The 25,775-nt window shown below is 53.3% G+C and overlaps 7 protein-coding genes across 8 annotated transcripts; 3 read left to right on the top strand and 4 right to left on the bottom strand.

The window, feature by feature from the left end:
• Window positions 1–8,462: 8,462 nt before the first annotated feature.
• IUM83_13981 (uncharacterized protein) lies at window positions 8,463–9,064 on the top strand (the record flags this gene model as incomplete). The annotated part of the gene is made up of 2 exons (XM_067938690.1): window positions 8,463–8,879; window positions 8,960–9,064. The coding sequence occupies 2 exons, from the start codon at window positions 8,463–8,465 to the stop codon at window positions 9,062–9,064; spliced, it is 522 nt and encodes a 173-aa protein (XP_067785639.1).
• A 3,833-nt stretch (window positions 9,065–12,897) lies between these two features.
• Window positions 12,898–13,971, bottom strand: IUM83_13980 (Crinkler (CRN) family protein; the record flags this gene model as incomplete). The annotated part of the gene is made up of 3 exons (XM_067938689.1): window positions 12,898–12,909; window positions 12,987–13,286; window positions 13,678–13,971. 3 exons carry the CDS (start codon window positions 13,969–13,971, stop codon window positions 12,898–12,900), a joined length of 606 nt encoding a protein of 201 aa, XP_067785640.1.
• A 645-nt stretch (window positions 13,972–14,616) lies between these two features.
• Window positions 14,617–15,164, top strand: IUM83_13979 (MORN repeat-containing protein 5-like; the record flags this gene model as incomplete). Its single annotated transcript, XM_067938688.1, has 2 exons — window positions 14,617–14,766; window positions 14,832–15,164. 2 exons carry the CDS (start codon window positions 14,617–14,619, stop codon window positions 15,162–15,164), a joined length of 483 nt encoding a protein of 160 aa, XP_067785592.1.
• Window positions 15,165–15,295: 131 nt separating this feature from the next.
• Window positions 15,296–16,443, bottom strand: IUM83_13978 (TOM1 protein 2; the record flags this gene model as incomplete). Of its 2 annotated transcripts, none has more annotated exons than XM_067938687.1 (3): window positions 15,296–15,333; window positions 15,421–15,643; window positions 15,712–16,443. In XM_067938687.1, 3 exons carry the CDS (start codon window positions 16,441–16,443, stop codon window positions 15,296–15,298), a joined length of 993 nt encoding a protein of 330 aa, XP_067785621.1. The 2 variants fall into 2 exon arrangements, with proteins under 2 accessions (XP_067785621.1, XP_067785622.1); XM_067938686.1 differs by lacking the exon at window positions 15,296–15,333 and adding an exon at window positions 15,396–15,409 and having other exon boundaries at window positions 15,502–15,643.
• Window positions 16,444–16,596: 153 nt separating this feature from the next.
• On the top strand, window positions 16,597–18,266 carry IUM83_13977 (uncharacterized protein; the record flags this gene model as incomplete). Its single annotated transcript, XM_067938685.1, has 2 exons — window positions 16,597–17,217; window positions 17,298–18,266. The coding sequence occupies 2 exons, from the start codon at window positions 16,597–16,599 to the stop codon at window positions 18,264–18,266; spliced, it is 1,590 nt and encodes a 529-aa protein (XP_067785619.1).
• Window positions 18,267–18,483: 217 nt separating this feature from the next.
• Window positions 18,484–19,418, bottom strand: IUM83_13976 (PRA1 family protein E; the record flags this gene model as incomplete). Its single annotated transcript, XM_067938684.1, has 4 exons — window positions 18,484–18,595; window positions 18,724–18,784; window positions 18,859–19,010; window positions 19,102–19,418. 4 exons carry the CDS (start codon window positions 19,416–19,418, stop codon window positions 18,484–18,486), a joined length of 642 nt encoding a protein of 213 aa, XP_067785587.1.
• Window positions 19,419–21,609: 2,191 nt separating this feature from the next.
• Window positions 21,610–23,968, bottom strand: IUM83_13975 (Dyslexia susceptibility 1 candidate protein; the record flags this gene model as incomplete). Its single annotated transcript, XM_067938683.1, has 6 exons — window positions 21,610–21,749; window positions 21,813–22,413; window positions 22,490–22,659; window positions 22,762–23,350; window positions 23,424–23,791; window positions 23,869–23,968. 6 exons carry the CDS (start codon window positions 23,966–23,968, stop codon window positions 21,610–21,612), a joined length of 1,968 nt encoding a protein of 655 aa, XP_067785589.1.
• Window positions 23,969–25,775: the final 1,807 nt, after the last annotated feature.

Here is a 25,775-nt window from a genome sequence, read left to right as displayed (position 1 = left end):
GAACCTAGTCATCTTGAAGGTTTACTCGAAGAGAGCGAGTGACTCTCTTCGAGCTTTGGTAGATTCAGGCGCGTCGAACAACTTTGTTCGACTACGAAGCCTGTCGAGACTTGACTTCGAGGAGGTAGATACACCTCGAAGTCTTCTGGAGGTACGACTGGCAACAGGTGCCATCGTGAAGACTGAGAAGCGCGTCGTGAACGTGCGCTTCTCGTACAAACAACGAGTGTTTGTCGAACACTTTACCGTCCTGGACCTGGACGATAAGTTCGACGTAGTAATGGGCATGCCGTGGCTTGCACGGCATGATCCGGTGATAGACTGGAAGAAGCGCACGCTCGTGCGCTTCGGACGCGACAGCGGAACAGAGAGCGATGGCCCTGTTACCGCAGCGCGCGCACCAGCAGGTGCGCGCGGCTCACCAGTCGAGACAGCGCTTTATGCTGCTGTCCCGGAGTGCCAAGAAGTGCGCGAGGGCGCGCACAAGTGAGACCCACGTCGGCAATGCTGCCGACGTCGGAAAAAAGATGTGTTGGTTCCGGGAACCAACACCCACGTTCAAGCATGTAAGGGACAGTCCCTGACCCGAAGCGGTCAGGTCGACAACGACGCGTCGGCTCCGGGAGCCGACGCACCCTCGGTCATGAGGGGCTCCGCCAATGAATGGCGTCGAGGTGACGAAGGCGTGTCAACTCCGGGAGTTGACGCTGCAAACAGTGCGGACGGTTGCAAAAGTACCGCACTGACGCAATTTGCATGCTGTCGTGCAGCCGGGCTGCACGACGAAGGGCCATGCGATCAAGCCGGGCTTGATATCGCGCGCCCGCAGACAGGGTCTGCCGGCGAAGGGACACATTACCGTGCAGCCGGGCTGCACGAAGGAAAATGCGGTCAAGCCGGGCTTGATACCGCGCGCCCGCGGACAGGGTCCGTCGGCGAACGACTGTCCACGGCCGGGCCTGGACAAGGAGAACGACTGTGCGGAGCCCGGCTCCGCACAACAAGAAGACGGCGCAAGCGAAAAACGCTGCGCAAGTCTCGGTCCGGGACCGAGACGCAACAAGAGCAGTCTGCTGGGCAGACTGCGGCGGCGACGCCGAATGTCAAGACGCTAAGCGTCTTGACGCGCACCGATACTGGATTCCAGTATCGTGAGATGGAACTCGCTAGTCCTCCGACGACGGCGTCGGAGTTGACTTCGCTTCCGGCCATGAGCTGGAAGCGCTTCACGCGCGACTTGCACGATGGACGCATCGAGCAAGTCTGCGTTCTTTCGGACAGCGAAAGAACGGCGAGCGAGAGCGAAGAGCTGAGGCAGCTCTTCATGGGAAGTACCACTGAGAGTGAAGACACTCTCAGTGCGAAGACGAAGCGAGAGCGCTTCGAGGAACAAGGTTGGGACTCGCTGAAGTCGAGTCCCTATTACGAATTGTTGAGGGAGTACAAAGACGTACTCCCGGAAGAGATTCCTGCGGAGCTTCCACAGGATAAGGGCATTCAGCACGAGATTGATCTCGTGCCGGGCACGAAAGTACTGTGTCACGCGGCAGTGGCCACTGCCGCGAGAGCAAATGAAAGCGATCGACGACTTCTTTGAAAGTCGTCGTAAAGCAGGACAAGTGCGGGAATCAAAGTCCCCGCACAGTGCTCCGACGTTCTGTGTCAAGAAGCCACAGGGCGGATGGCGCATCGTCCATGCCTACAACAAGCTGAACGATGCGACGGTACCGGCGCAGACGCCGATACCGCGAAAAGATGTTATCATCGATTCGATGGCCGGGAGCACCGTTTACAGTGCTCTCGACTTGCGAGATGGATTTTATCAAATCCTAATGCGTGAGAACGATATCCCTCTCACGGCAGTGAGCACGCCAAGCGGCATGCTCTGGGAATGGCTAGTAATGCCACAGGGGCTTAAGAATGCCCTGCGACTTTCAACAGGTGCGTGACGCACTTGTTGCGCTCGGTGCGCGACTTCGCACCGAGCTACTTCGATGATGTATTCATCCACAGCCGGGCTGTGGACGGGAAGACCGACGTAGATATGCACAGGGTGCATCTCCGGCAGCTTCGCGAGCTTATGCGAAAGCATAAGCTCTACGCGAACCTGAAGAAGTGTATCTTCGGGGCGAGCGAGATACCCGTCCTCGGGTGTCTCGTAGGGAAGAATGGTGTCCGCCCTGACCCAGAAAAGGTCAGAGTGATTAACGAATGGCCAACGCCATCAAGTGTCAAGGAACTGAGGCAGTTCCTTGGCTTGGCCACATGTTGTGCAAGTACGTGGAGGACTATGCGGGCAAGATCCGCCCGCTGTCACAGCTTCTTAAGAAAGAAGCTGTGTGGAATTGGACACCCGATTGCCAAAAGGCATTCGATGCAGTCAAGCGGGGCTTGACTGAGGCGCCGATCTTGGCAGTGGCTGACCAAGATCGCCCATTTCACGTAGTATGTGACGCGTCCGATTTCGCGATCGGATGCGCGTTGATGCAGCACGATCACGAGGGCCGTGATCGTGTCGTCTACTACCAATCGCGTCAGCTGAAGCCAGCTGAGCGCAACTATCCGGTGCACGACAAGGAACTCCTTGCCATGAAGTACGCACTCGCAAAGTTCCGAGTGTATTTGCTTGGAAGTAGACCATTTGTGGTCTACACCGACCATGCTTCACTGCGTACCGCAGTGAAGTCGCCACACATATCACAAAGAATGGCGAGATGGCTCTCATTCTTTGCGGAGTATAACTTCCGGGTCGAATACAAACCCGGAAGATTGAACGTGGTGGCCGACGCGTTATCACGTCGGCCGGACTATGCAGAAGCTGTTGACGTCAATGCCATTGACGCCATGCGATCGAGCAAACCCACATCATCTCTGTAGGATGATGTGAAGGCCGCGTACGCGCACGACGCGGACGCGAAACTCTTGCTGGCCTATGGCACAGCGCCTTCTGACAAGTCCCGTCAGAAGCTGCCCAAGCACCTTCGAGCGCGTGCACACCGCTTTCGTGTGCACGACGGACTGCTACTCTACAACGCAGTCGACGACAACGCGGATCGCGTTGTCGTGCCAAATGACCATGACCTGCGACTCAGGATCATGTACGAGTATCATGATGCCCCGACTGCGGGACATCTCGGACGTGAGAAGACTTACGTCCTTCTCACGCGCGACTTCTACTGGCACCACCAGTATAAGTGGGTGCGCAAGTACATCCGTGCTTGCGAGGTATGCCAACGCGTGAAGCCTGCGCCATTCGCGCAGGCTCCACTGCAATCACTACCGACTCCGTCGGAGTGTTGGAAGTCCATGTCTTTGGACTTCATCTTTGGTCTTCCCCCGGATAGCGGAGGGAACACCGGTGTTGTGGTCTTTGTAGACCGTTTCAGCAAGATGGTACATCTTGCTGCGGTGCCAGCAGAGGTGACCGCGAAGCAGACGGCCCGCCTGCTCGTCGACATGGTGTTCAAACACCATGGCATGCCGTCCGACATCGTGTCGGACAGAGATCCGCGCTTCACAGCGCACCTGTGGCAAGAAGTGTTTACACTTCTTGGGAGCCGGCTTTCCATGTCGACTGCGGATCATCCGCAGACGGACGGTCAAACCGAGCGCGTGAATCGCGTGTTCGTCGATATGTTGAAGAGCTACGCTCACTCGTTCCAATACTGGAGCGAGTGCTTATCGATGGCAGAGTTTGCCATCAATAACTCAGTGCATGCCTCGACCGGGCATACACCGTTCTACGTGAATGCCATACGGCATCCACGCCTACCGAGTTTACTCGGAGTGATGGCTCCCACTTTAAGTGGGGGAGGATCTACGACTGCAATACAGCAGCCGCAGAAAACCGCTGACACCTGCACAGTGTCAGCTACAACAATGGACAAACCACATGAGTCTGCGCAGGGCGCAGACTCCCCCAACAACAAGGCCAACGATCACGGGTCTGCGCAGGGCGCAGACACCGCAAGAACTCACGCAGAGGCCGGGCCTCTAGCGGAGAGCGAGCTGAATGACTTCAGCTCGGATGCAATCAGTTTCATCACCAAAAGACAAGCCGTGATTCGGTTTGTCCAAGACACTATAGCAGCTTCTGTTGATCAACAGAAGCTGAACGCAGACAATGCGGGCAGAGGCAACACAAATGAATTTAAAGTTGGTTCATTAGTTTTGTTAGCTACACAAAACCTGCCTAGACATGCAGTTTCGGATTTCGGAGCAAGCAAGCTTGCTCCGCGCTTCATCGGGCCGTTCACTGTGTTGGCACGGCACGGCAACGCATACACGCTAGACATACCGTCTAGCATGCGCCTCCATCCGACCTTTTACGTCGGACGGCTGAAGCCATACCTGCAGCACGAGCCATCTAGCTCGGCTGACCCGAAGCCTCAGCAGGAGCCGAGGCAGAAGCGGAGGACTTGGCCTCGGCGACGAGCAGCCTCTCCTCCAGCGCGCGGACGCGCTGGAGCAACCCCTTCATCTGGGTCCCCAGCTCGACCTGGATATTCGAGACGGTCTGCGAGACCGCCGCGACTTGGGCCTTCTGGTTCGCCAGCTCCTGTTTCAGGGCGGCGAACTCAGCGCCCTGCAGACGGTCCACGGCGGTTACCCGGTCGTGGAGAGGCGCATACTGATCAGCCCGGGGCTGATCATACCCGGGGCGTGTTCCCACCCCGCCACCGCCGATCCGTGACGCCCGCGGCTCAACCCGCTGGATTGTTGAGCGGATTGTTGACCATAGTATCCCGAAAACGAACCCTCAAGGGGCTCGTTTTCGTATTCGATGGAGAGGATTTCCTCCCCATCGAGATACATAGAGCCGCGGAACGTCTTGCTGGAGGACGTTCCGGAAATGGTGAGGGCGTACGAAGAGCAGTACGCGCTGGCGCAGCGGAAGTAACACGAGCGCTGCGATCATCGCTAGCGCCCGAACCCTCACGTGCTAAGAACTTAGCACGGAGCTCTTGAGACTCTCGGGCACACGGAACGACGTGTACCCGTTCAGGTCGCGGTCGCTCAAGCGGACCGCGCCTGAAAGCACTTCGTGCACTGAAAGCCCTCGGGCACAGCGCACGGCACATTTGCCTCCTCAGCAGCAACATGAAGTTGCTCCAGCTTTCCACGCTTCGAGTACGTCTCGAAGCGATCACGCGCTGCTTAATCCGATCACGGTAAGCACTCGGCCTCTTGTTGAAGTTTTCAACAAACGCGTTCCAGCTTGACAAAGTGCCTGCCATTCGGGCACTTTGCTGCGAGAAGAGGTCTTCTTGCTTTGAAACCATCGGAGCTCATGAAAGAGTCCGATGTAGTATCGCGCCTTTGATGCGTTTCCGCATCAAAGTGCAGCCAGCAACCACAGCGTCATCTTTGATGGCGCTGCATATATACAGCGGCACCTCATTCGGAGGTACCGAGTTCCCATACCGGTCCGCGATCTCGGACGCGGACGGCATCCATGGATCGCGCGCTGCAGGCGCAGCGCGCGGAAACGAGCTTTAACATCACGCGCTGCAGCAGCAGCGCGCGAGTACTGAGAGCCCCAGCGGAAGCGAGTGGGGTATCACTCTCAGTACGCGAACGCTTCGAACTCGAAGCGTCCGATTCGTCCCCTTCACGCGGGCGAACGTTCCTGGCGTGAGGGTCGAGCGATTCGCTCGACACTGAGTCTTTACGCTTTGAGGGCGAGTCCTCCTCGCCCTCCATATCTTCATCGTCGTCGTCGAAGTCGACGACGTCGCCGTACTTCGCCTTCTGGCGTTCGAAGTAGTCGTCGATGGAGAGATGACTCCCCACCGACTTAGAAGACTTCTTCTGAGGCGCGCTCATCGTTGAATGAGCGCGGGTTTCTTCTCCAAACGCGGAGAATTGACGAATGGTCAATTCCAAAAGATTGACGTGCGGGGACCCCGCGCGTCTAACCTTAAGGGGGGGATGGTGTAACGGGGTTACACGTACAAGTGGCTGCAAGCCACTTGTGAATTTAACAGATAGGTTATCTGTTAAACGTTTTGGATACTTCCTCACATTGGTGTAAGACACACCGATGGATACATTGAAGTGGACCACCACAGTGAGTGGTCCACACATACCCAAAGATCCTATTGGTAGAAAGCAGCATCTTTCTACCAATCAGAGACATGCATATTAGCGGGGCTCTGACAGCCAGCCGCTGTCAACCCTTTCATAGATGATAAACAGTTTTTAGCAGATTTTAGAGGAAGATCAATTTACAAGCAATACAGTTCTCATTTTACCTTAAACTAGCTACTTGGAGTCTTGTCTAAGTTAACTTATATTTGTGTATTCAAATATAATTAACCTAAGTAATTACTAGGTACTTACGCTTCCTCATACACGTTGCGCAACGTGTAAGCTAAAGTAGTGAGTCAAGTTAGACCCACTACACGATGTATCCTGCAGAATTTCGATGGAGAGCTGTGGTGCTGCACTACGCGTATGGTGTGCCATGTAAGCGTGTCGGCCACATATTTGGCATCAGTTCGCGACGGTACTTCGATGGTATCAGCAGTTCAAACGTGACGTCGAGCTCATCAAAGCTGCCCTCTGGGTCGAAGCGAAACTCCGCGTCCTCGACACGGACGCTGGTTCTGCTCGCCCTGTTGATTCCTCCTATTTTGACTGATATCTTGGCTAGTGTTTGCATAGCCGCTTGCTCGGTGGATTTATTTGTGCGGACTTCCTTGGAATGCCGAGGTTGGAGCTGACATTTCAGCCTATTTAGAGACCAAATCGATTCCGACTCCAAAGTCGCTTTCTTGACGCGATGCAGCATAAGTCCGATTATAATTAGGGGTACCCAATTCTAAATAAGGGATGGGTCGAAATAAATAAGAGTTCCCGTCTCTACATAAGGCACTAAATCAGCCGATTTACTATCCGATTAGACATTCTGAGTGCTTTTCACAATAGATCGATCGGAGTAGGCTAGAGCAACCGAAAATACACAGAGTCAAAACATCATTTTCGGTTGCTTCGGTGTACCTTTGGTTTCTTCGATGAATATACGGAGCGCCCCATCTCCAGGTGCTATCACGCAGCTGCGCAATGAAAAAAATAACTTTGCCGTACTTTAGCGAGAGCAAAGCAAAATCTGAAAATTTCCGATTCTCTAAGCCTTCCATTTCAGAATCCCCCTCTTCCCTCTGTCTCCAAGAGTGCGGTTCTCGCGCACGATGGTTCGTCCAAGCGCCCGCCCTGTCCCGCTACATACCTGGTTGTCTGACATGCTTTGTTATACGCGCACCCACCGAAGAAGGTCTCCTCCCTTATCCGGGCCACATCAAGCGGTACAAGTCTCCCGCTTCCGACCCTCCACCACTACCACGCCAACAACAAGCGGAGGCAAAGCGTGTGAAGATTCGCGTGAGCAGCCGCCATGCGCGAGAGGAGATTGCGCCGTCGACAAGGCGACACGGCGGGAAGAGGCTCACTGCATATCAGGAGCGCGTGCTGAGCGTGAACTACAGCGACTACGTCCGCAATCGAAAGAAAGAGAAAGAAGTGAACGAGGCGTGGGAGAGCAGTTGCTACGATCGTTGCAGAAAGAAGAGAGGGAGCGCTCCGATTCCGTTACGAGCGAGGAGCTGAAGCAGGTGCTGTACTAACTGGACTCGGTTAACGGCAGCAGTCAGACACTTAGAGCTGTCAAGGCATCCATACCCGCGCATCAAGATCAAGATGACGAAAGCTGTGAAGGTGCACCGAAGACAGACCAAAACTTGGCCGAAACACCGAAAAAGGACCAAACCTCGATGTCATCACTGCCCGTCCGTACATCAAGTGACACCGCGCTTGCCGAAGCGCTGGACCAGCTCGACGAAGAAGATGAACTTGAATCGCATGGAGATACGGTTGACCTAGATTACGTGGACGAGGAGGAGAAGGCATTTGAAGTGGAGAGTGAACATGACGACACGGATACTCGAGACGGAGATTACGGCTTCGAAGATGCCGTCACCACCGAAAACCACCCAAATTCCCACCGACCGCAGAACAGGAGATCCACCGGAGACCCCAAGAGAGATCCAGACGCTTCTGAAGTGGGGAAACCGATGGCTGAAAGTTTTTTGGAGGGCTTTCCGATATTTTGACCGTCGTAAAAAGCATTCGAGGATGTTTCGCCGACTTTCAGCAGCAAACATTCCAGTTGTTGTCGTGTCGAAAACCCGAGGTGGTTTTAGTGGACTCGACGCATGACACGAATGTGAACCAGTACAAGCTCTTTACCTTTGCAGTGCACGATGTATTTGGCCGGGTAAGCTGCAATTCACAAGGTATACACCAAAAATAAACTGAACTTACTGAATGTTTTTATGTGTTATTATCATGTAGGGTCAGTACGTTCAACACGCGCTGGTGCAGACAGAGGAAAACCTCATCTAGCGTTGGCTGTAGCTGCTTTCAAGAAAAACAATCCAGAGTGGGCTAACATCCGCGTGGTAATGACGGACAAGGCCCTGCACGAGAAAGAAGTGCTACACGGAGCCTGGCCCTACTCTAGAAGAACTGCGATGCCACTGGTGGAGAGGTTAGATCTACCACCTTTTGAAATCACGGGCGTGCTGGCAGTAGTCAGATTCAACGTCCGGCAGGCCGATCCTGTCATCAAGGCGATTCCTCAGGCAGAGCGTATCCGCCACGCCATACAAACTATCGACGGAGCAAACAATCACGACTTGCTCACGAGGTGGGACGATTACGGTTACGCAACATACGAGCAGTTGAAGCCGATGGAAAAGGTGGCGACAGCGAGAAACAGCTTCAATCTCGTGCAGGTGACTGTCGATTGGATCGACAAGGTGGAGGTTCAAGTGGAAGATGTCGTGGAGCCATTCAAGGACACGCTGGACGTCCCCAAGGTAAGCATGCGCGAAAACTCAATTACACTGAAAGTTAACACAAATTATACAGAACTAACAATACTGAAAAATGTGGCTAGGTTGACTACAAAACCGCTGTTGAGGATCTGAATCTGGGCGAGTGGTTCTTTGGACGGCATCCGCAGTACGGCAGTGACCTCCTGGATTTTCGTGAAAACCTGTGACTGCACACGGGCTCCATCATTGGCGCGCTGTTTGTGCTGCGAGAAACGTATGAGGATGTTGGAATCATCAACCCCCGATTTCTGGACTTCGATACGATGGAACAGAGGGCTCGCGTCGCACTGTCGAATGGAGCTGCAGATCCTGGAGTGACGAGTGTGGTTAGCGTCGTCAACCTCAAACACCACTGGGGAGCGTTTTTTGTGGATCAGCGTCGGAAACGATGTTACCTCTTCGACCCCCTGCAGCTTAAAAGCAACATTACCATGCTCAACGACGCAGTTCGAACCGTCGTTGAACCAATGTTCGACATGACGGACCAGCCCCATATCGAGACGATCACCGGGTGCGAGCAGAAAGACGGCACGTCGTCTCTGGTGTTTAGTGGTGATAGAGCTACTGTTGTTTGGAGCTACACAAGAGCATTGAAGAAACTACTGGAACGACACCCTCTACAATAGTGTCGGCTACTTGCGTATGCGGTACTTGCACAAGATACTCAAGCTTCAGAATTACTTCAGTATTGGCGAAACCGAAGGCAATGAAGACAAGTACTAGAGTCAAGCGTAGCTGGTAAGGAGTAAAGTGACACCAACAGATGCACGTTTCGTTTTTCGGACACATATTTTGTTTTCGGTAATGTTTTGGTACAAAATAGAAAAACCAAAAATTCACACAATGCACGGGACTTAGAGTTTTTCGCGTGCGCACGGATCAAGTCGACTTAACTCTAAATATCGAGTAAGAAATGTACCTTATGATTTCCATGCTTAAATGCCATACTATTTTTCAAACATTCATAGCGAGCATTCTTTCAGTGTGTGATTTGATTTGTTGTTTTATGTGTTCACTATTAATACGGTGTCGTATAACATACCCGTTGACGTAAATTTCCTACTTGCCGTATTCTATTCGAGTGACCATTTTCTGTAGCTACCAGAAACGAGGACGTTACCCATCATCTTAAGGATTTGCTCCCCATTTTCGCCATTCCATTTTCGGTTGCTCTAGCACGATCCAGATCGATCTCTGAGATAAAATAATTCGAAGACATAAACATGCGAGACGGTAGTAAATCGACCTCCAGACGTAGGTAAGTCGCACCACCTCTTCCTACTTAACATAACGGGCGCATCGTGGTTCTCAGGACACCGAGGTAACGTCGCCGGCCACTGCTACTCCGATACGACTCTGTTGGACGTGTTTAACGGCTCGTTAGCTTCGTCTGTGAGTGCACTAGCGGCTCCTGTATCGCTGGGCTTTCCGCTTGTCTGTCGCGCGAGCTGCACTCCGCCATGTAAGACCACATGTTGATACTACGCTACCATTTTACTTTAGGAAAAGCGTTTCGTATGAACCGCTGTAGCTCCTCTAAATAAAATGTAGGGTGGGCTTTCACGTACTTTCGAACACGGGTAACCACGGCACTCGGCCAACGCGACGAGCGGTTAGTTCGATCTCCTTCATCAACCACACCATCGGTCAAAAACAACTTGTACCAACGTTGCAGTGTTCGCACGTTAGGCCCAAACATACTGCATACATATTCCATACACATACATGCATAAGAAAAACAGCTCGCCAACGGTAGTCGAGAGAGTACATGCTGCACTTGTGCAAGGTGAAGGTTTTCGGAAACTGCGGTGCTTCGACAGATCAGCAGCGCGATCTGCCGACCACTCGTCAAGTGTCCACATGTAAGTGTCCAATTGCATATTATATATATAAAGCACGGCATTATAATCTGTACACAGTCACCGCGATTTAAAATAAATCGGCCCGAATTGCGTTTTGGATCGGCAATTCGACCACAGATAGCGTAAATCGAGATCGAGATCGAGATCGAGGCTGGTGAAAATAACTTGGTCGAGTTAGTGGCCATCTGTTTTTATATCGGGCGCCAGATATTATAACTCGGGCAAAACACTAGGTGAAAACGACAAACGCATTGTAAAGCATTATACTTCTTTTCGCACGCTCACCGCAAAATCCAGAGCTGTTCCGGGTGAAGCACGGCTTTGTTTCGCGAGTCCGGACTGATTTGCAAACGCCTGACCGAATTGCAAATTTCCAGTCAAACACCTGACCAAATTGCAAATTCCCCAGTAATTAATTAGCTAAGTTCGGTTTCCTCGGTAAGTACGTCTCCGCCTTCGTTAAATTCGCTTTTGGACTTCCGCTTTCGAGCTCTCTATTCTTGTCGTCGTACCCCTTCTGATACGGCAAACGAGCTTCGCGGGTGCGCTGGTAGTAGCGCTTCTGCGCTGCCTTAATGCGATCCTTGTTAGCCTGGTATTGGAGAGTACGCCATGTTACTATATTACTAACTTAATATTTGTCACTCGAATGTTCTCCAACGTCCTTTAGTGATTAGCTGAATCCTACATATGCTCACCAGCTCGCTGATGTATTCATTAATGGTGGTGCGGACGTACATCGTTAGGGCTGGAGGAGTGACCAAGGCGCTCACTGAACAACTTCCTTAACCACTATTGGCGTGCAAATGAATCGCATGTACGACTTTTAAATTCGCAGCTAATTTAAAAATGCAAGATACCACAGACTACTTCGGCCAGACGATCGAGATTTTCTCGTGTAGCGCATTTGCCATAGTTGTCGATCAACTGCTTCAGCACCGAGTCCAGCACAATGGTGGGAGAGAGTCTGAGGATGGACCGTGTGAGAATTTCGGCATCATATTGTATCAAATTGGGGCTCGCTTCCATCACTTCCACAAGATCAATCCAGAGAGGATTTTCCCTATAGAGGATTACATTCGGCACGCGAGGATCTCCATGGACTAGGCCATTCGCGTGGAGCTGTCATAACAGTCCAAAGAGGTTTCCTACTTCATGTCGTGTCGTTGGTCGAGGCAGAGGCTTCCCAACTGGAGACAACAATAACGCCGCGCCCTCAGGAGTTTCGATGAGCTTTCCCACAGCACTAATCGTCAAGCCTGTGTGCTGGGCAATCATCAGGGCCTTCTCCTCTTGGTAAAGACGTCTCACAGAACATTTCTCCACAATTTTTAGCGCAAATACCTTCCCATCCTGCCCAATGACCTTGAACACGCGTCCATGAGCGCCACGGCCAAGAAATGCATCACCCTCCACCACATCAACATCCAAACAAGAGCAGGCAAGGGTCAAGCGCGCCACCCATGGAGACACGTTGTCAGAAATAAAGTTTCGAAACAATGACTTCGAGCCCTTGTTAGCCCACTTCGCTACTTGAACTTTGACAACAACAGATTGGTGGCTTTTGATCAACCAAAACGAGCGGGGATCAAAGAGAATAGCGCTTGCTGACGCCTTGGGGTAGATATTCTGCAGATATCTTACAACTTGACCAAACGCACTATCACCTATAGTGATCTTGCTTTCTAACAAAATGAGGCAATCATACAAATTCTACCTCCGCCACTCCAAATCGAAATCCACTGGGACGTGGCAGTCTATCATTTGGTACTGGCTTGGCACGAAACATCCCACGGTGGGTCGCAAATCCAACCGGTTTTAGGTCTGTAGTCTTGGCGATGAGTGGAGACTGAGACAACCATTGATATCTCTCGCTGTTGACGAACACCATACCACAGCTGCCCAATACGTCGTTGAAATAAGGAGTAATAAATGTGTCAAAAGCAGTCTCGTTCTTAAAGGCATTGGCTTGACTCTGAGTTTTCTCCGGCCAAAACGCTTCTCCGTTCGTTGGTGCAGCTTCGACGAACACTTCGTCATTTCTTAATCTTCTCTCCACAAGTTGACCTAATGCCCCATCAGAGAAGGACTTATCTTTGTGCGATAGAGAGAAAGCAACCTCCTTAAGTTCCATCATGTCACGCCGCATACTGCAAAGCATCGAAAACGAATCGTGGGCACTCTCAACTCGCGATTGTTGTTCCTGCTCCGGAACCACCACCAGCACGTGAACAGGGGTCATTTTAGCCTTGACATCTTCTATCGTGGGTGTGAACTGCACGTCTTTTCCCGATAAGCCAACCAGGTTGAGCGGAGCTCCCGCATTATCCAACGCCTTAGACTCATCCGCGCCCTTCACGCCGTTCTTCACGTCTGCCTCCGTCACCCACGCGCCGCCCTCCGTCTTCGCCAGGAAGAGCTGCAGCTTGCTTGCCGCGAAGTCATACTTCTGATCCTCCGCGATCCCTTTCTTTAACTTGTTCACCTTCGCACCATCGTCGATCTCCACATCAAACGAACTTCCCACCTGACCCACAATCGCGCACTGTAGTGACACCAACACCATCTTTCCTTGAGGCGGCCGATTCTGGAATGAGTCGCTATCGTACTTAAGCGGAGATGACCAATGGTGGTGAGAATGAACTATTCTGTGCGGTAAGAAAAAACTGCCGACGTAATGCGCTGAGGGAGGCATGATTTTTTTTCTTTCGAATGAAGACATCATTTGTACGTTATCCCATTGTTGCTGTGTGCGGTGCTCGGAGGTGTGGAGGAGACCTCCTTCGCACCAGGCGCTACTTAGCGGTGGTGTCGACGTTTTCAGCAGCTGGAGCTCAGGAAGGAGTAGGGGTGTGGTTGTTGGTAAATTACGCTAAGAAAAAAACTGGCGGTGTTATGTACCGGAGTATTACATGTACTACTGTCGAGAAGACCGTGACCGCAGTCTTGTTAGCAGCAGAGCCCGATTGACTCTCGGCGTACGTCTTCGGGATTCGGTACATGGTGAGGATGTATCCGTCCGAGGCGGTCACCTTGTGCGTCTCGACCTCGTAGCCGCGAGCCTCGATAATCTCGACGACGGTCGTGCCCACGTCCGGGTCAACAGTGGCCTCGGCGACTTGTTCATCGGCGATCACGGACGGCAAGACGCTGAGCAGCAGGCAAAGGCCGAGCAGCAAATGCACCAGGTCTCGGAATCGAAATGACAGCATTTGCTGCGGTGCTTATGAGCAGACGGACGGAGCTTGTCGAACACGGTGCCAATTGCAAAGTGAACGCCAATCCAGTTAGCGCTCAGCGCGAGATGAGGTCAGAGGGCATCGGATCGAGCATCAATGTGCACCCGTGCTTCGATAAGCCCAACGTGACCGGCCCCATCAGCGAGTATGGGGCGATCAGGCATATGTGCACAATTTCGAAGTCAGATTGCCCGAGGCCCCGCTCACCCACGGGGTGACACCCAGTCATGTGGTCGCCTAAAACGACCGATCGGACTTCAACGCTCACGGCTGAACTGGGAGGATTTGCAAGAAGACTGGTCATTCGCACTTTGAAGTTGTCCGCTTTTGTGCCTTACTACACCTTAGTATTCACTGCGAGAAGATGCACGCGATAGTTTACTCGGCCACTTCGAGCACCCTTCATGCAGTGATCATGCTCAAAATAAGTTAGTGCGATAAGAACACCAAGATGGCCTAGGACGTCAAGAATGGCGATGGTGCTCTTTATTCATGTTAGTCTTGCAACTTCCTTCATCTACCAAGACATGGAGTACAGTCAGTCAAAGGTGAGGGGTAATCGTGCTGCTGCATAAAAAAAAAGTATGCGCTAACGAGGATGTGCAGTATGAGGGCACCATGGAGTTCGGGCGTTACCACGGAAAGGGAGTGCTGCACCTACCCGACGGCTATCGATATGAGGGCGAGTTCCAAAACGGCGAGTTTCATGGCCGAGGCACGCTTTTCTTCCCCGAAGGCAAGCTGGAAGGCGAATGGGCATGCGGCAAGGTAATCGACTCATCGAATTCAATCCCTGCCTTGGTTCACAAGATCTAAATATGTTTGTTGTGCAGCAAGTAGAAGGAACGTTCACGTTCTCGGACGGGCTCGAGTACGCACCAACGGGCTGGGCGTACTGCACTGACGCTAATCGACAGTACTATTCGGAATCTGTATCACCTCGAGGCATCCTCCCGACAGACGAGCTCAACTACTTCGACACAGGCGTCAACCGAGTTGTCCCGCTGGGCTCGTACGATGCCGGCAACGGCATTTACACACCGTCGACAGGTCTCGTGTTAGCGTATAACAATCCATCGGAGACGCGAGAGCCTACTGAGCAGGAGAAGGAGTGGATTATCAAGAGAGCACCAAAAGCTACCACCAAAGACATGTCCATCCATTGAGCACAGACTAATGAGGTATCAAGATCAATATACGATTGAGATCATGCTGATCGAAGCGAGGTTTGGCTTCAAGCTGGTCGTTCCTGCGCTTCTGTGGTCTTATCTTAGCTTGAGTGGGCCCCACATGTCCGCTAATGGCTTGCTGTCTTGCTCAGGAAGTCGTCGAAGTCTAATAAAAAATTGCAGCAGAACAACGCAACCAGGTACGCTTAATCACCCGCATACTTGCTGTCACAACACGGTACCTACAACATACCATCATCCATAGTGGTGAGAGTGGAGCGCGGAGAAGGCACTGGTCGTGGAGAAGCAGCAGCAACTGAACCCGATGCCCTACCTGCATCGCCCAAGCTCAACGCAGCCACTCCGCCCGACAGCCCGGCCGTTCGGTTCGCGCGCGGCGGCGAGTCGAAGGTCATCATGTCGTTCGTCTTGGTCTTGCTGCACTCCTCCAACGTCTTCATTAAATTATCGTTCACCTGCTCACACAAAAAAGTAAAAAGTAAAAACTAATAAACAACACCAACTCCAGCAGCACCACACTCACATTGAGGCACTCCTCGAGCGTGTGTTCGTCGATCTTGCCCATGATGCCTCCTTCAATGAGCGTGTTCATCCTGGGCTGGCATTGGCGCAGGAAGTCCAGCACGTCCTCCAGCTGCTCCCCCGTCTGCCCCTTGGTGTGCAGCTCCCTGAGCAGCGCGATCTTGCCCTGCACCACCTTCAGGTCCGCGTGCAGCTTCTGCAGCTGCTGCTCCCTGTTGCCTCTCGCGGCAGAACCCGCAGCTCGAAGAGCGTCGTCCCTGGTCGTCGCCGCAGCCGACGACGGCGGCGTGAAGATGGGCGCGTCGTTCTCCGCCTCCGGGAAGGCCACGCCCTGCAGCTTGAGCTGCCTGTACACGTCCTGGAACGCCAGCAGCTCGCCGCCCTTGAAGGCGTCGGCCCACTGGCGGATCAGCAGCAGCGCCCGGTCCTGCACGTCCACGCCCAGGCCGCCGTCCGCCAGCGCCGCCACGTCGCCCAGGAACGGCCGCGAGCCCACGAGCGCGTGCACGGCGGCGGGCCCGTTCTTCACCAGCGTCTCCGTCAGCACCAGCGCCAGCAGCGCCACCTTGGGCTGCCCGCTCTGCAGCCGCCGCTGCAGCAGGCGCACGATGTCGGCGCACGCCGCCGGCTGCGCGTTGGCGCAGTCGCACAGCGCCATGTTCAGCGCCCACTCGGGGCCCGCCAGCGCCTCGTCCGTCGCGCGCAGCACCAGCTCCTCCGCCTCGGTCGCCATCGTCCGTTCCGTTGCCCGAATTGATAGTGCCAAAGAGCCAAAAAGCGGCTGCAACTTTTGAAGGGGTTTCAACGTTTAAACGTGAGCGCTAAAAGCTGTAAAAATGCGCACTAAAAGCACTGTTGAAGCCGCAAAACCACAGTTGACGCATCCATGCTGGAGGCGCTGCTGCGCGCGCGCGTGCTGTACGGCGCGGTGGCCATGGGCGCGGGCGTGTGCGTGTTCTCGTTCCTGCAGGAGCGCGAGGAGCGGGAGGACCAGGAGCTGGAGTCGGCGGAGCGGCCCGTGACGGCGGAGCTCTTCTTCCGCGCCATGGAGGACATGCCGCAGCTCTCGGCCCAGCAGCGGCTCGAGATGCGGCGCTTCTGGCGCAACCTGGCCAACAAGCAGCAGCGCAGACGGCTCAGCGTCGGCAGCAGCAGCGGCGATGGCCTGGACGCGGAGCTGCTGGTGCGGGACGTGCAGCTCTTCGCGCAGGAGTACAAGCGCGTGTTCCCCGACATCTTCCCGGAGCAGCAGGTGCTGGACGCCGCCGAGCGCGCGGCCGACGCGGCGGAGCAGCTGCCCACCGCCTGGCGCGGCTTTGTGGGTAGCACCAGCACCATGATCAAGTCCACGGGCAAGCGGCTCAACCACATCGCCAAGGACACCAAGGACGAGGTGCAGTTCGCCATGCACCGCACGGTGCGCAAAGTGCTGGAGAGCGCGCTGGACATCGTCGCGGCCAGGCTCAAGCAGACGCTAAAGGATCCAGATATGCCGGGCTATCTGAAGGTGAGGGGTGGATGGAGAGGGTGAGCAAGAAGAGAGAGAGGACTGACTGTTGTGTCGTTTATCTTTTTGCTGCTCTGCAGACGAACATTGATATCGGCATTGAGCAGTTCATGCCAGATGTCAAGATGGAGATCTTCCGAAAGACACGGGAGCTGTTTGGACAGGATTCGTCGACGAGTGCGCTGGAGAAAGCTGCCATGGCTGGCGAGAAAAGTGGCGCGGGTGGCAGCGCACCCCCGAGCGGACGAGGAGCTGTCGTCCCAGTGACCAACCGGAGGTTTGGCCCATTCCGGCGCCTTCGCGGACACGTTTTGCATCACCTGTTCCCGCATGATAAGACGATCTGGAAATCGTTCAAGGATCCGTGGTGGGTCGTTTACACGAGCGTGGGTATTTTGCCGGTGGTGGGTCAGCTCTGGTGGATCTTCCTGTTTATCATTAAGGACAAGACGAACGAGCACCAGTTGTGCCAGTTTATCGTGGGATTCAAGGCGGCGCAGTTTATCACGCTTGGTGTGATGCACATGATGTTTGGAATCTTCATGTACGTGAAGTGCATCGTGCAAGGGTCGATGCTGGCTTGCCAGAATGGAGGTGGTCCTGCGCTAAGTGAAGGAACGGCATACTTTTTCGTGCTTCAGATCGTTCTGGTCTGGGCAGCGTTCTTCCGCCTTCCTTACACGGTGCGCCCGCAAGAGTTGTATCGAACGAAGTCGATGGAGCTGCGAGAACAGCGTGTGTTTCACGATGCATTCGGCAATGAAGTGCATCTGAATCGTGGCGGCTACCTCATGAAGTTCTGTGGATACGAGACAGTGTCTTTCCTCGTGATCATGTCCCTCGCAAGTCTTGTACAGTGGCTCCCGTTCGAGTCTTGGCAGCGCCAGGCACTATTTTACTGGATCCGGACAGCGTACGGGTTGTTTTCTTTCCCGTTTTTGGTTTTCAAGATCCCTGTGTTGGCAAACGTGCTCATGCACACCCGCCAAATGGGTTATAACGAGCAGGGTGAGACGGTCAGGTTCGCCGTCAAGAAGCGGCTCGAATGAAAGTGCCGCACACGACTGAAGTATCAACGTAATTTGGATTAATAAACGTGTCGTGGTAACAAGTATACACATGTCGAGCGACGAAATGCGCCAGCACATTCCATCATCTCTCCCCACAAGCATGGCTGAATCTGTTGGTCGATCGCGCTATAGAAACAGAAACTAGATAACAGTGTTCGATCGCGGGAGGCTAACGCGAACTGGAATGCAGTCTACGCTACACGAGCTCCTCGACCTTCGAAGAAGCTGTAGGACCCTGCCGAGCTTCGAGCGAGTCGTCTTTGAGTCGGTTGTTGCGTAGCAACGCGTGCGCGGCGCTAGCCAGCGATCTGCAGATAGGAATACACAGATCCACGTCAGATATGACAAAGATCCATCGACACAAGATGCAAACGCGAGGCGACTACGCGCACTACGCGCTCCAAACGACAGGTAGCAACGTCACAAGTGCACGTACGAGACGGACAAGGCGAAAATGACTGTCGGCAGCACGAAGAAGAGCAGGAACACCATCGTCGCTGCAACCACGAGGCCCCGTCAGCACCACCTCCACTCCAGCATTGAAAAAAACAAAGTTAAAGCAACCACGTACACCCCGTCGCCGCGAGCAGAATGTCCTGCTCACTGAGTCGCCGCCCAAAGACCTCGAACTTATCCGTCGGGATCTCCTTCTTGGTGAGAAACACGTGCCACCCGAAGCCCACGACGATGCACACCAGCAGCTGAATCGGGTGGAAGAACATCCTGCAACGGCGATAACAAACACTACGTCAGCTCCCCACTCGCCAATGCCCGTTGCAATTGCAGTTGCAGTTTCAATTTGCAGCGCACGCACAGCAGGAAGGCGAAGACGCCGACTGTGAGCAGCAGGTAGTTGGTCAGGAAGAAGCTGGCGTTGGTCTTCATGCGCGCCAACATGCGGTGCTGCGGCGGCAGGTTGAAGGGCTCCGTCTCGCCCACGCCCGCGCAGCTGAAGAGCGACCGCATCGACTTGACGGCCACGCGCCGCTGCAGCGCGTCCAGCAGGAACTGCCCCAGGTCTCGGTCGCTGCTCTTGCTGCTGTGGCTGCTGCTGCACTCGACGTCCACCTTGCGCACTCGGGGTGAGGGCGGCGGCGACATGTGCGCGTGCGAGGCGCTGCTGTTGAGCATGGGCGGCATTGACCAGGAGGCAGCGGGAGGAGAAGTGTGAATGAACCGAGCAGCTCTGGTGATCACCGCGGTCCGCCCGCGCCCGTCTGTGTGCAGAGTCAGCATCTCCAGAGCTAATAGGCAATCGATTTAGACGGGTGAATAAAGATGGCAGCCAATACCGACCGAGTTTGCGTCTTTGAATAGCGATGCAAAAGTTTCAATGTGACGACGTGACGCGAAGGGAAACATCTGCGCTCATCAAACGCGTGCGATCGGTTCGGCTTGTCGCTCTCCCGCTTTCCTCGCTCTCTGCGCAAAGGCAAGGAAGCTCAAACCCGTGCAGACCGCCGACGTGGGCGTGATGGAAAATCGATTTGCCACTGGCAAATCCGTTGGAGATAACGGCATCAAACACCGAAAGCCGCCTCCATCGATTGTCGATTGCACGGAGTCTCCAAGCTCGCCTTCCAACCCAGCCCTGTTGTGAGACTACAGCACTTCCTCGAACGAAATTCACGCAGCTGCGGGTGGCGTAAGCAGCGCGTGAGCAAACAGTGTTTGCCAAACACAGCTTTTGAGCGGGGCTCTGTTACTCACAACGCGACGAGCGCAATGCACAACTTCAACATCGCGCTACGTTGGACTTGCTGGCGTTGAGCACGAGTATATTTAAGAGTTCTATGCACTGTCGACAGATAGCTCCGAGCCTATTCTCGGTAGACCTCGTGCCGGTAGCTGACCTCATTGGCCGGGGGCTCTTCCAGCAAGGCTTAGAGGAGCGTCGTGCCATGCGTTTCAGCGGACTGTGATCTTTGGCGGATGCATGTCATTCGCAGCGAGATTCTTATCCGCTACTGCAGCTATCTTGAATATGCGAGGGTCCGGCCAACGCAGCCCATTCCAGCTTTCCTCGTGCGCAGTTCACTTGGCATCGGTGACGATGGCTGAGTTTGCCACTGGTCAATCGGCATCGCGAAATTTGCCCACTGCGGCATCCCTGTTCTCCTCCGCTTCACAGGGCGTCGAATGGGAGGACAAGTTTAATCTTGTGGATAAGGTTGGCAAGGTGGGGACAGCGAGGACACGTCAAGATGACGAAGACGAAGACGAAGACAACCAAGACGACGACAGCCCACACGAAGGTGACGAGGATGTTCAAGATTCGGAGAGCTCACCATCTCGTTCCAGTGACGATCAGCTCGGCGGCAGCGAACTGCTGCAGCTACGAAAAGAGAATAATTCCTTAGTGCAGCGTTTATCACTGATGGAAGCCAAGCACGCCAAGCACATCGACGACCTGGAATTGAAATTGAAGCGTGCGATTGAGACCCACGAAGAGGTGGAGAAGAAGTTGAAAATGCAGCTGGAGACTGTTTTGCATGAACAACAAGCCGCAGTGGAAAACGCTCGCAAAGTTCGTTCCATTCTGACTCAAGTGTCAAGTTGGGTACGTCAAGTGCAGCGATCGGCGCAGGCAGAGCGCACTTCACGTCATCTAGTCAAGCCTGTGAACCGTGATCTTGTGCTGATGATGACACCACGCAACGATTCGCCATACACACTCTGGACTACTGGAGCGAACCTCGGGACCAACGTCCCAGAATGCCTTGCACCACCGACTACTTCGGGCTCCTACGGCGTACAGATTGATGAACCTCGTCAAGCTTCCCTCCCTCCTCCTGCTCCCGGACGCAATCGCTCGAAAAGTTTGCCGGGAAAAGGTTTTAACTACGTTGGATACAGCATCGCATCGCCCGCTAGCCGGCCATCAGAAATCGTTCTTAAACCAATTGGTGGCACAGAGATTGTACTGGATGGATTGCCGTCGGTAGACTGCAAACCTCATAATGACACGCCAGTGCCGAAGCGAAGTCCCGGTGCCCTTTTTGCCTACTGTGCGCAAATGGTCACAACCTCGTTGGCCGGTGTTCGTTCATCTCCCGAACCTAGGGCAAAAGTCACACCGACGTGGAAAACTGATCGCTTACCACCTGTGCGCGAGGAACTTGAAATCGACGAAGAAACTGGTCAATGTAGTGCCCAAGCATTAAGACGGAGCCAGCGCTTGAATGTAGCGCCCCCCAGCCTCTCTATCGGGTTGCTCTAGACACAGCACTGCAGGGGTTCAGTGTATTTATTCCTTCACGTGTAAAAGACAAACGAAAAGAAGCAATCCAACTTGTTTTCCGACATCGCCATGCATAAAAGTTTAACCTTGAAGACAAGTACGAATCGGTTCTTCGTACTGGACATCTCTACGTCCTCGTTCGTTCCGAACCTTCACCAAGTCAGCCTTCAGCGCCTCGTTGGTTGGATCCAGCTCGACACTAGCTGTGTAGTCTTGTTCAGCTGCGAAAACAAAAACCGTCAGAGTTGTTTTAGCACGTGTGCATCACTGGAATCAAATCGTACCTCGATCTAACTCGCGAAGCGACAAGTAAGCGGCACCCCGTCGTACAAGTGTTTTCACCACCCACGCACGTCGCTGGATTGACCCGGCGGCTGGGCCAATCGAGAAGAAGGCAAGTCCGTGCTCTTGGCTGGAATTGCCAATTAAAGTAGCGTCTTGCTGCAGAAGTTCCAGTGCTCTTGTGCAGTCTTCGACACATTCTTTTCCAGCATGCTGCATCAGGTAACAAGCTGCTCGGTTCGACAAGCAAGCGATCGACAGTGGATTCAGCTGCAACGAGTCCGAGTACTTTCGAATAGCTTGCTCGAGATCATTGCCCTGCCTGAAGATGTCGTCGCCTGCTACTTTTAATTCGTGTGCTTTCTCCATCGCAACAAGCTCCATAAAGTCATCTCTGAGCTGTGGATTCTGGGTGTCCATCGAGCAGGCCACCCCGTAATCTGCTTTTGCCTGAGTGTACTGGCCAACGCGACAGTATGCAGTGCCACGCCGTACAAAGAGCTTTAGTTTCAGGCGGTAGTGCTTCAATGCACTCGAGGTTTTGTCCGTATCGCGAGAATCGGGAAGATACGAAAGAGCCTTTGAGCAGTCCGAAATACACTCCTACGCGGGCAACAAATAGTAAGTGGCTACGATCACCTAGAGAGAAAAAAAAATAAAGTCATACACGACATCCTACCTCGAATCCACCGAGTTGAAGCAAGCAGGCTGCACGATTTGATAGACATGCAGCAATCAGGTCGATATTATCACTGGCAGTTGCAGAAATGGCTTCGGCGTAGGCATTCGTAGCACTGCGGAAGTCTTTGGAGTGGAAGAAGTCGTCGCCTTTCGCTTTTAACCAAATGGCTGTCGACCACGCACAAAAGATTCAGGCATCAGCATACAAATGTTAGTGCATTTTGCAAGTATTTCGCTGTTTTTCAAGAATGAATTGCGCTTGTGACGTACGATCCGTTTCGCTGATGTCGTATTCCGATGTACGGTTGAGACCCTGGTGTTTGCTGATGTGTTTGCGGTTCTTGAGCAGCCAGTCCTCTTCCTCCGCAGCCTTGGATTCTCGCGACGGAGTCGGGAAGACGCGAGGAGTAAAGCGGATTTCGGATTTGATGTATTCTCGGGGAGGAGGAAGCTCAGCTGTTTGTGTTGGAGGATCGATATCATCTTCAACTTCGATCGCTTCATGGCGAGAGACTTGGACCCAATCATTCGGCTCTGTGCCTGGGCTGTCTTCAGGTGTAGCAGCACTGTATGTAGTCTGCTGTGCCGTAAGCTTTGCAACATTTGAAATGTCAAAACTGCCATCTTCAGTCAGTTCAATGACTTCGTCTTCTTGGTTGTCCCGAATCGAGGGCAAATTGTCACGAGGAAGTGTAGCAAAAGACACATTCTTTTTCGTTTTCTCGGTAGATGGCAACGGGACCCCTTGTTTAATCGATGCGATACTTTCCTGCGTCTGAGCATCTTGATTGTTCGCTGCCTTCTTCTTCTGTTCCTGTTTCTGAACTTGTAGATCTCGAAACGATTCGTACAAGCTCCGCTACCAAGCGCAATACACAATACGGAGATCAGTTGTAATATACTGTACACAGCACCGACCACCAAAACAATACCTCTTCACGCTCTTTTTCCTCCGCTTTGAGGTCGGTCAGGATCTGACGATTGGTGTCGTCGACTGCCATTTGTGCCCGCAAAGTATCCTTTTCCTCTTGGTACCTCCGCTCCTTCCTCTTTTCACTCAACGCCGTCTCACTTGCTCGCTTCCGCTCCATGGACGCATCACGCCGTTCTCTAAGAGCGGTTTTGGTATCTCGGTACTGCAGCTCCTTCCATACTCGCTCCTCCTTCTTTTTCAAAGAGATCCGAAGCAAACTCGACGTCGGAAGGCTCTTCACAACTGCAGATGAGTCATCCACGAAGTCCTGCAGGTCTAGCAGCAACACGTAGGGTGCGGCATTGACCTTCACCACCAGGTCGCTCACTAGACCACCGGATCAACACACAATTAGTGCCTCTATTGGCAATCCCAACTCGATGCCGAAAATCGGCTGATCTTACCATAAACGTCGGTGTTGCGCAGCACTTTTCCGGGCAGATGCAGCTCTAGCGCGAGGTTGGACGCGTCTTCTTCCCACGTGTATCGAGGCGCCAGCGGCATTTTGGCCGTGTCCTGCCTTGCAAAATGGCTAAATGGAAAGGTGGGTATCTTTCGCTTCGCGTCCGCTCGTTTGCGTCGGTTCAAGTTCAAGATCGTGGAAGCGATGAATAAGACATCTTGGAGCTGTCCATACACCGACCCAGCGGCAGCGCAGCGACTGCTTCCTGCTCGCCTCATGACCACCAAGTTTATAGTTCCTAAAGTCGAAAAGTCTGCATCATCATGACTGACAGCGCTGCTGCATTGCGGAGCGCGCGCATGATTGACGCATCCTCGCCTCGATCGAGATGACTGAAAACTGCTTCGTACTTTCCTGCCTGACTCTGCAAACTGCCCGCGGTCACGAGGATGTCAAATGCCTGAATCGCAAGTCAGCCACCAAGATGGGTATCCTCACACCGAAACTGCGTTTGACGGGCACCTATCGTGACTTCAAACTTCGGAGGCCAGCAGCAATCGACTCGGATACATGTAGAAGCACTGATGTGAGCAGTACATGTGCGTGGATGCTTGTCAACCAACGAGGTTCCTCGTTGTGATCATTGCCAGTTGCCACCGCATTGAAATCGTCCAGCATTCCCGCGGGGAATTTCCGGGACTGCGTATTGAGTTGCATACATCGATCCGATGCAGGTGCCTCGAATGCGTGTCATCGTGGCCAACGTCCATATGCTGAAAGCAGGGTTCGGTAGTAGTCTCCAGGATAGTAGCGTTAGTAGGCCTATTATCACGACTACTACTATTACTACTACTATAGTACTGGGGTTCGAGCCATTAGTAGTGCTAATTGAATAGTAGCCCATACAAACATGGATAGTAGTGATAATAGCACTACTTATGTACGCATACTTCAACTGACGGAAGATCTTCGAAAGAGCGCAAGGATGAGTGGTTCTCCGGCCTCCCCCCTCCTGCGCACTTCAGTCAGAAACTCCATTCTTCGACTTCCAGCCTCATACGAACGTATCATGAAGTGCGCGAAGACCAATTGTCACTGGAGTGCCATATCGGAGACTGCTCCGTGCTGTGTATGTGGCCGTCAGGTGCATCACCTGTGTAGTAATGAGCTATGTACTAAAGGCGAGCTTTCTCAAAAGTAACGTTGCTGTCTGGAGTTGTTTTCTTGCCGCGGTGATTGTACTGAGCAAGTCCACGTGCAGATTCTGCAGCCGCGCGTGTGTTCCGAAGGTCTTCGACGCGGATGACAGCAACCTCTAGGAGTCCACTCCGAGCAGTACCTCTGGAATGTCGTGCTCAAGCAGTGCCACCGTGATCGATCTGAGGGAAACAGAGCTCGAGGAGACCCCTGCTGTAGTAAATAGCGTTCCGGATCACATCACTCACACACCCCTGCGAACTCGACAGACCCGATTTGGACTTTGGTTCAATAGCTTGGAAAGCCAGTCACGTACAAGAAGAAGCAGTTCACGCATATTTCACAGCGTGTTTGGAGACCAAAACCTGGCAAAACGCACTTTGTCGCGCTTGCCACGCCTCAAACACCAAGACGCATTTGGTGTCTGCCCACAAGACGCATGAGATGGCAATTCTGGGGCTTCAGCGTCATCAAGTTCGCGCTGACCGCTTCATGGTGACCACGCCGACGGAGACAAAACGCCCAGCTGACGACGAGCTATCAACCAAGCGCCAAAAGACTTGGTGGAAGGTGTCGGTCAGCCAAGAACAAATCACAGGTCAGATCGCGCGGTGGCTGATTCGGGATGGTGAGTGTTCCGGTTTACTTTTACGGACAATGTTTTACTGTTGTTCTCATTTGTATTATTTTATTTGACCACAACTTCGTGAC

This window comes from Phytophthora cinnamomi (genome assembly GCF_018691715.1).
Source record: "Phytophthora cinnamomi strain GKB4 chromosome Unknown Contig77, whole genome shotgun sequence".
Taxonomy (NCBI): Eukaryota; Oomycota; class Peronosporomycetes; order Peronosporales; family Peronosporaceae; genus Phytophthora; species Phytophthora cinnamomi.
The sequence above is the reverse complement of the archived record's forward strand: the minus strand, read 5'-3'. Positions and strand labels throughout refer to the sequence as shown.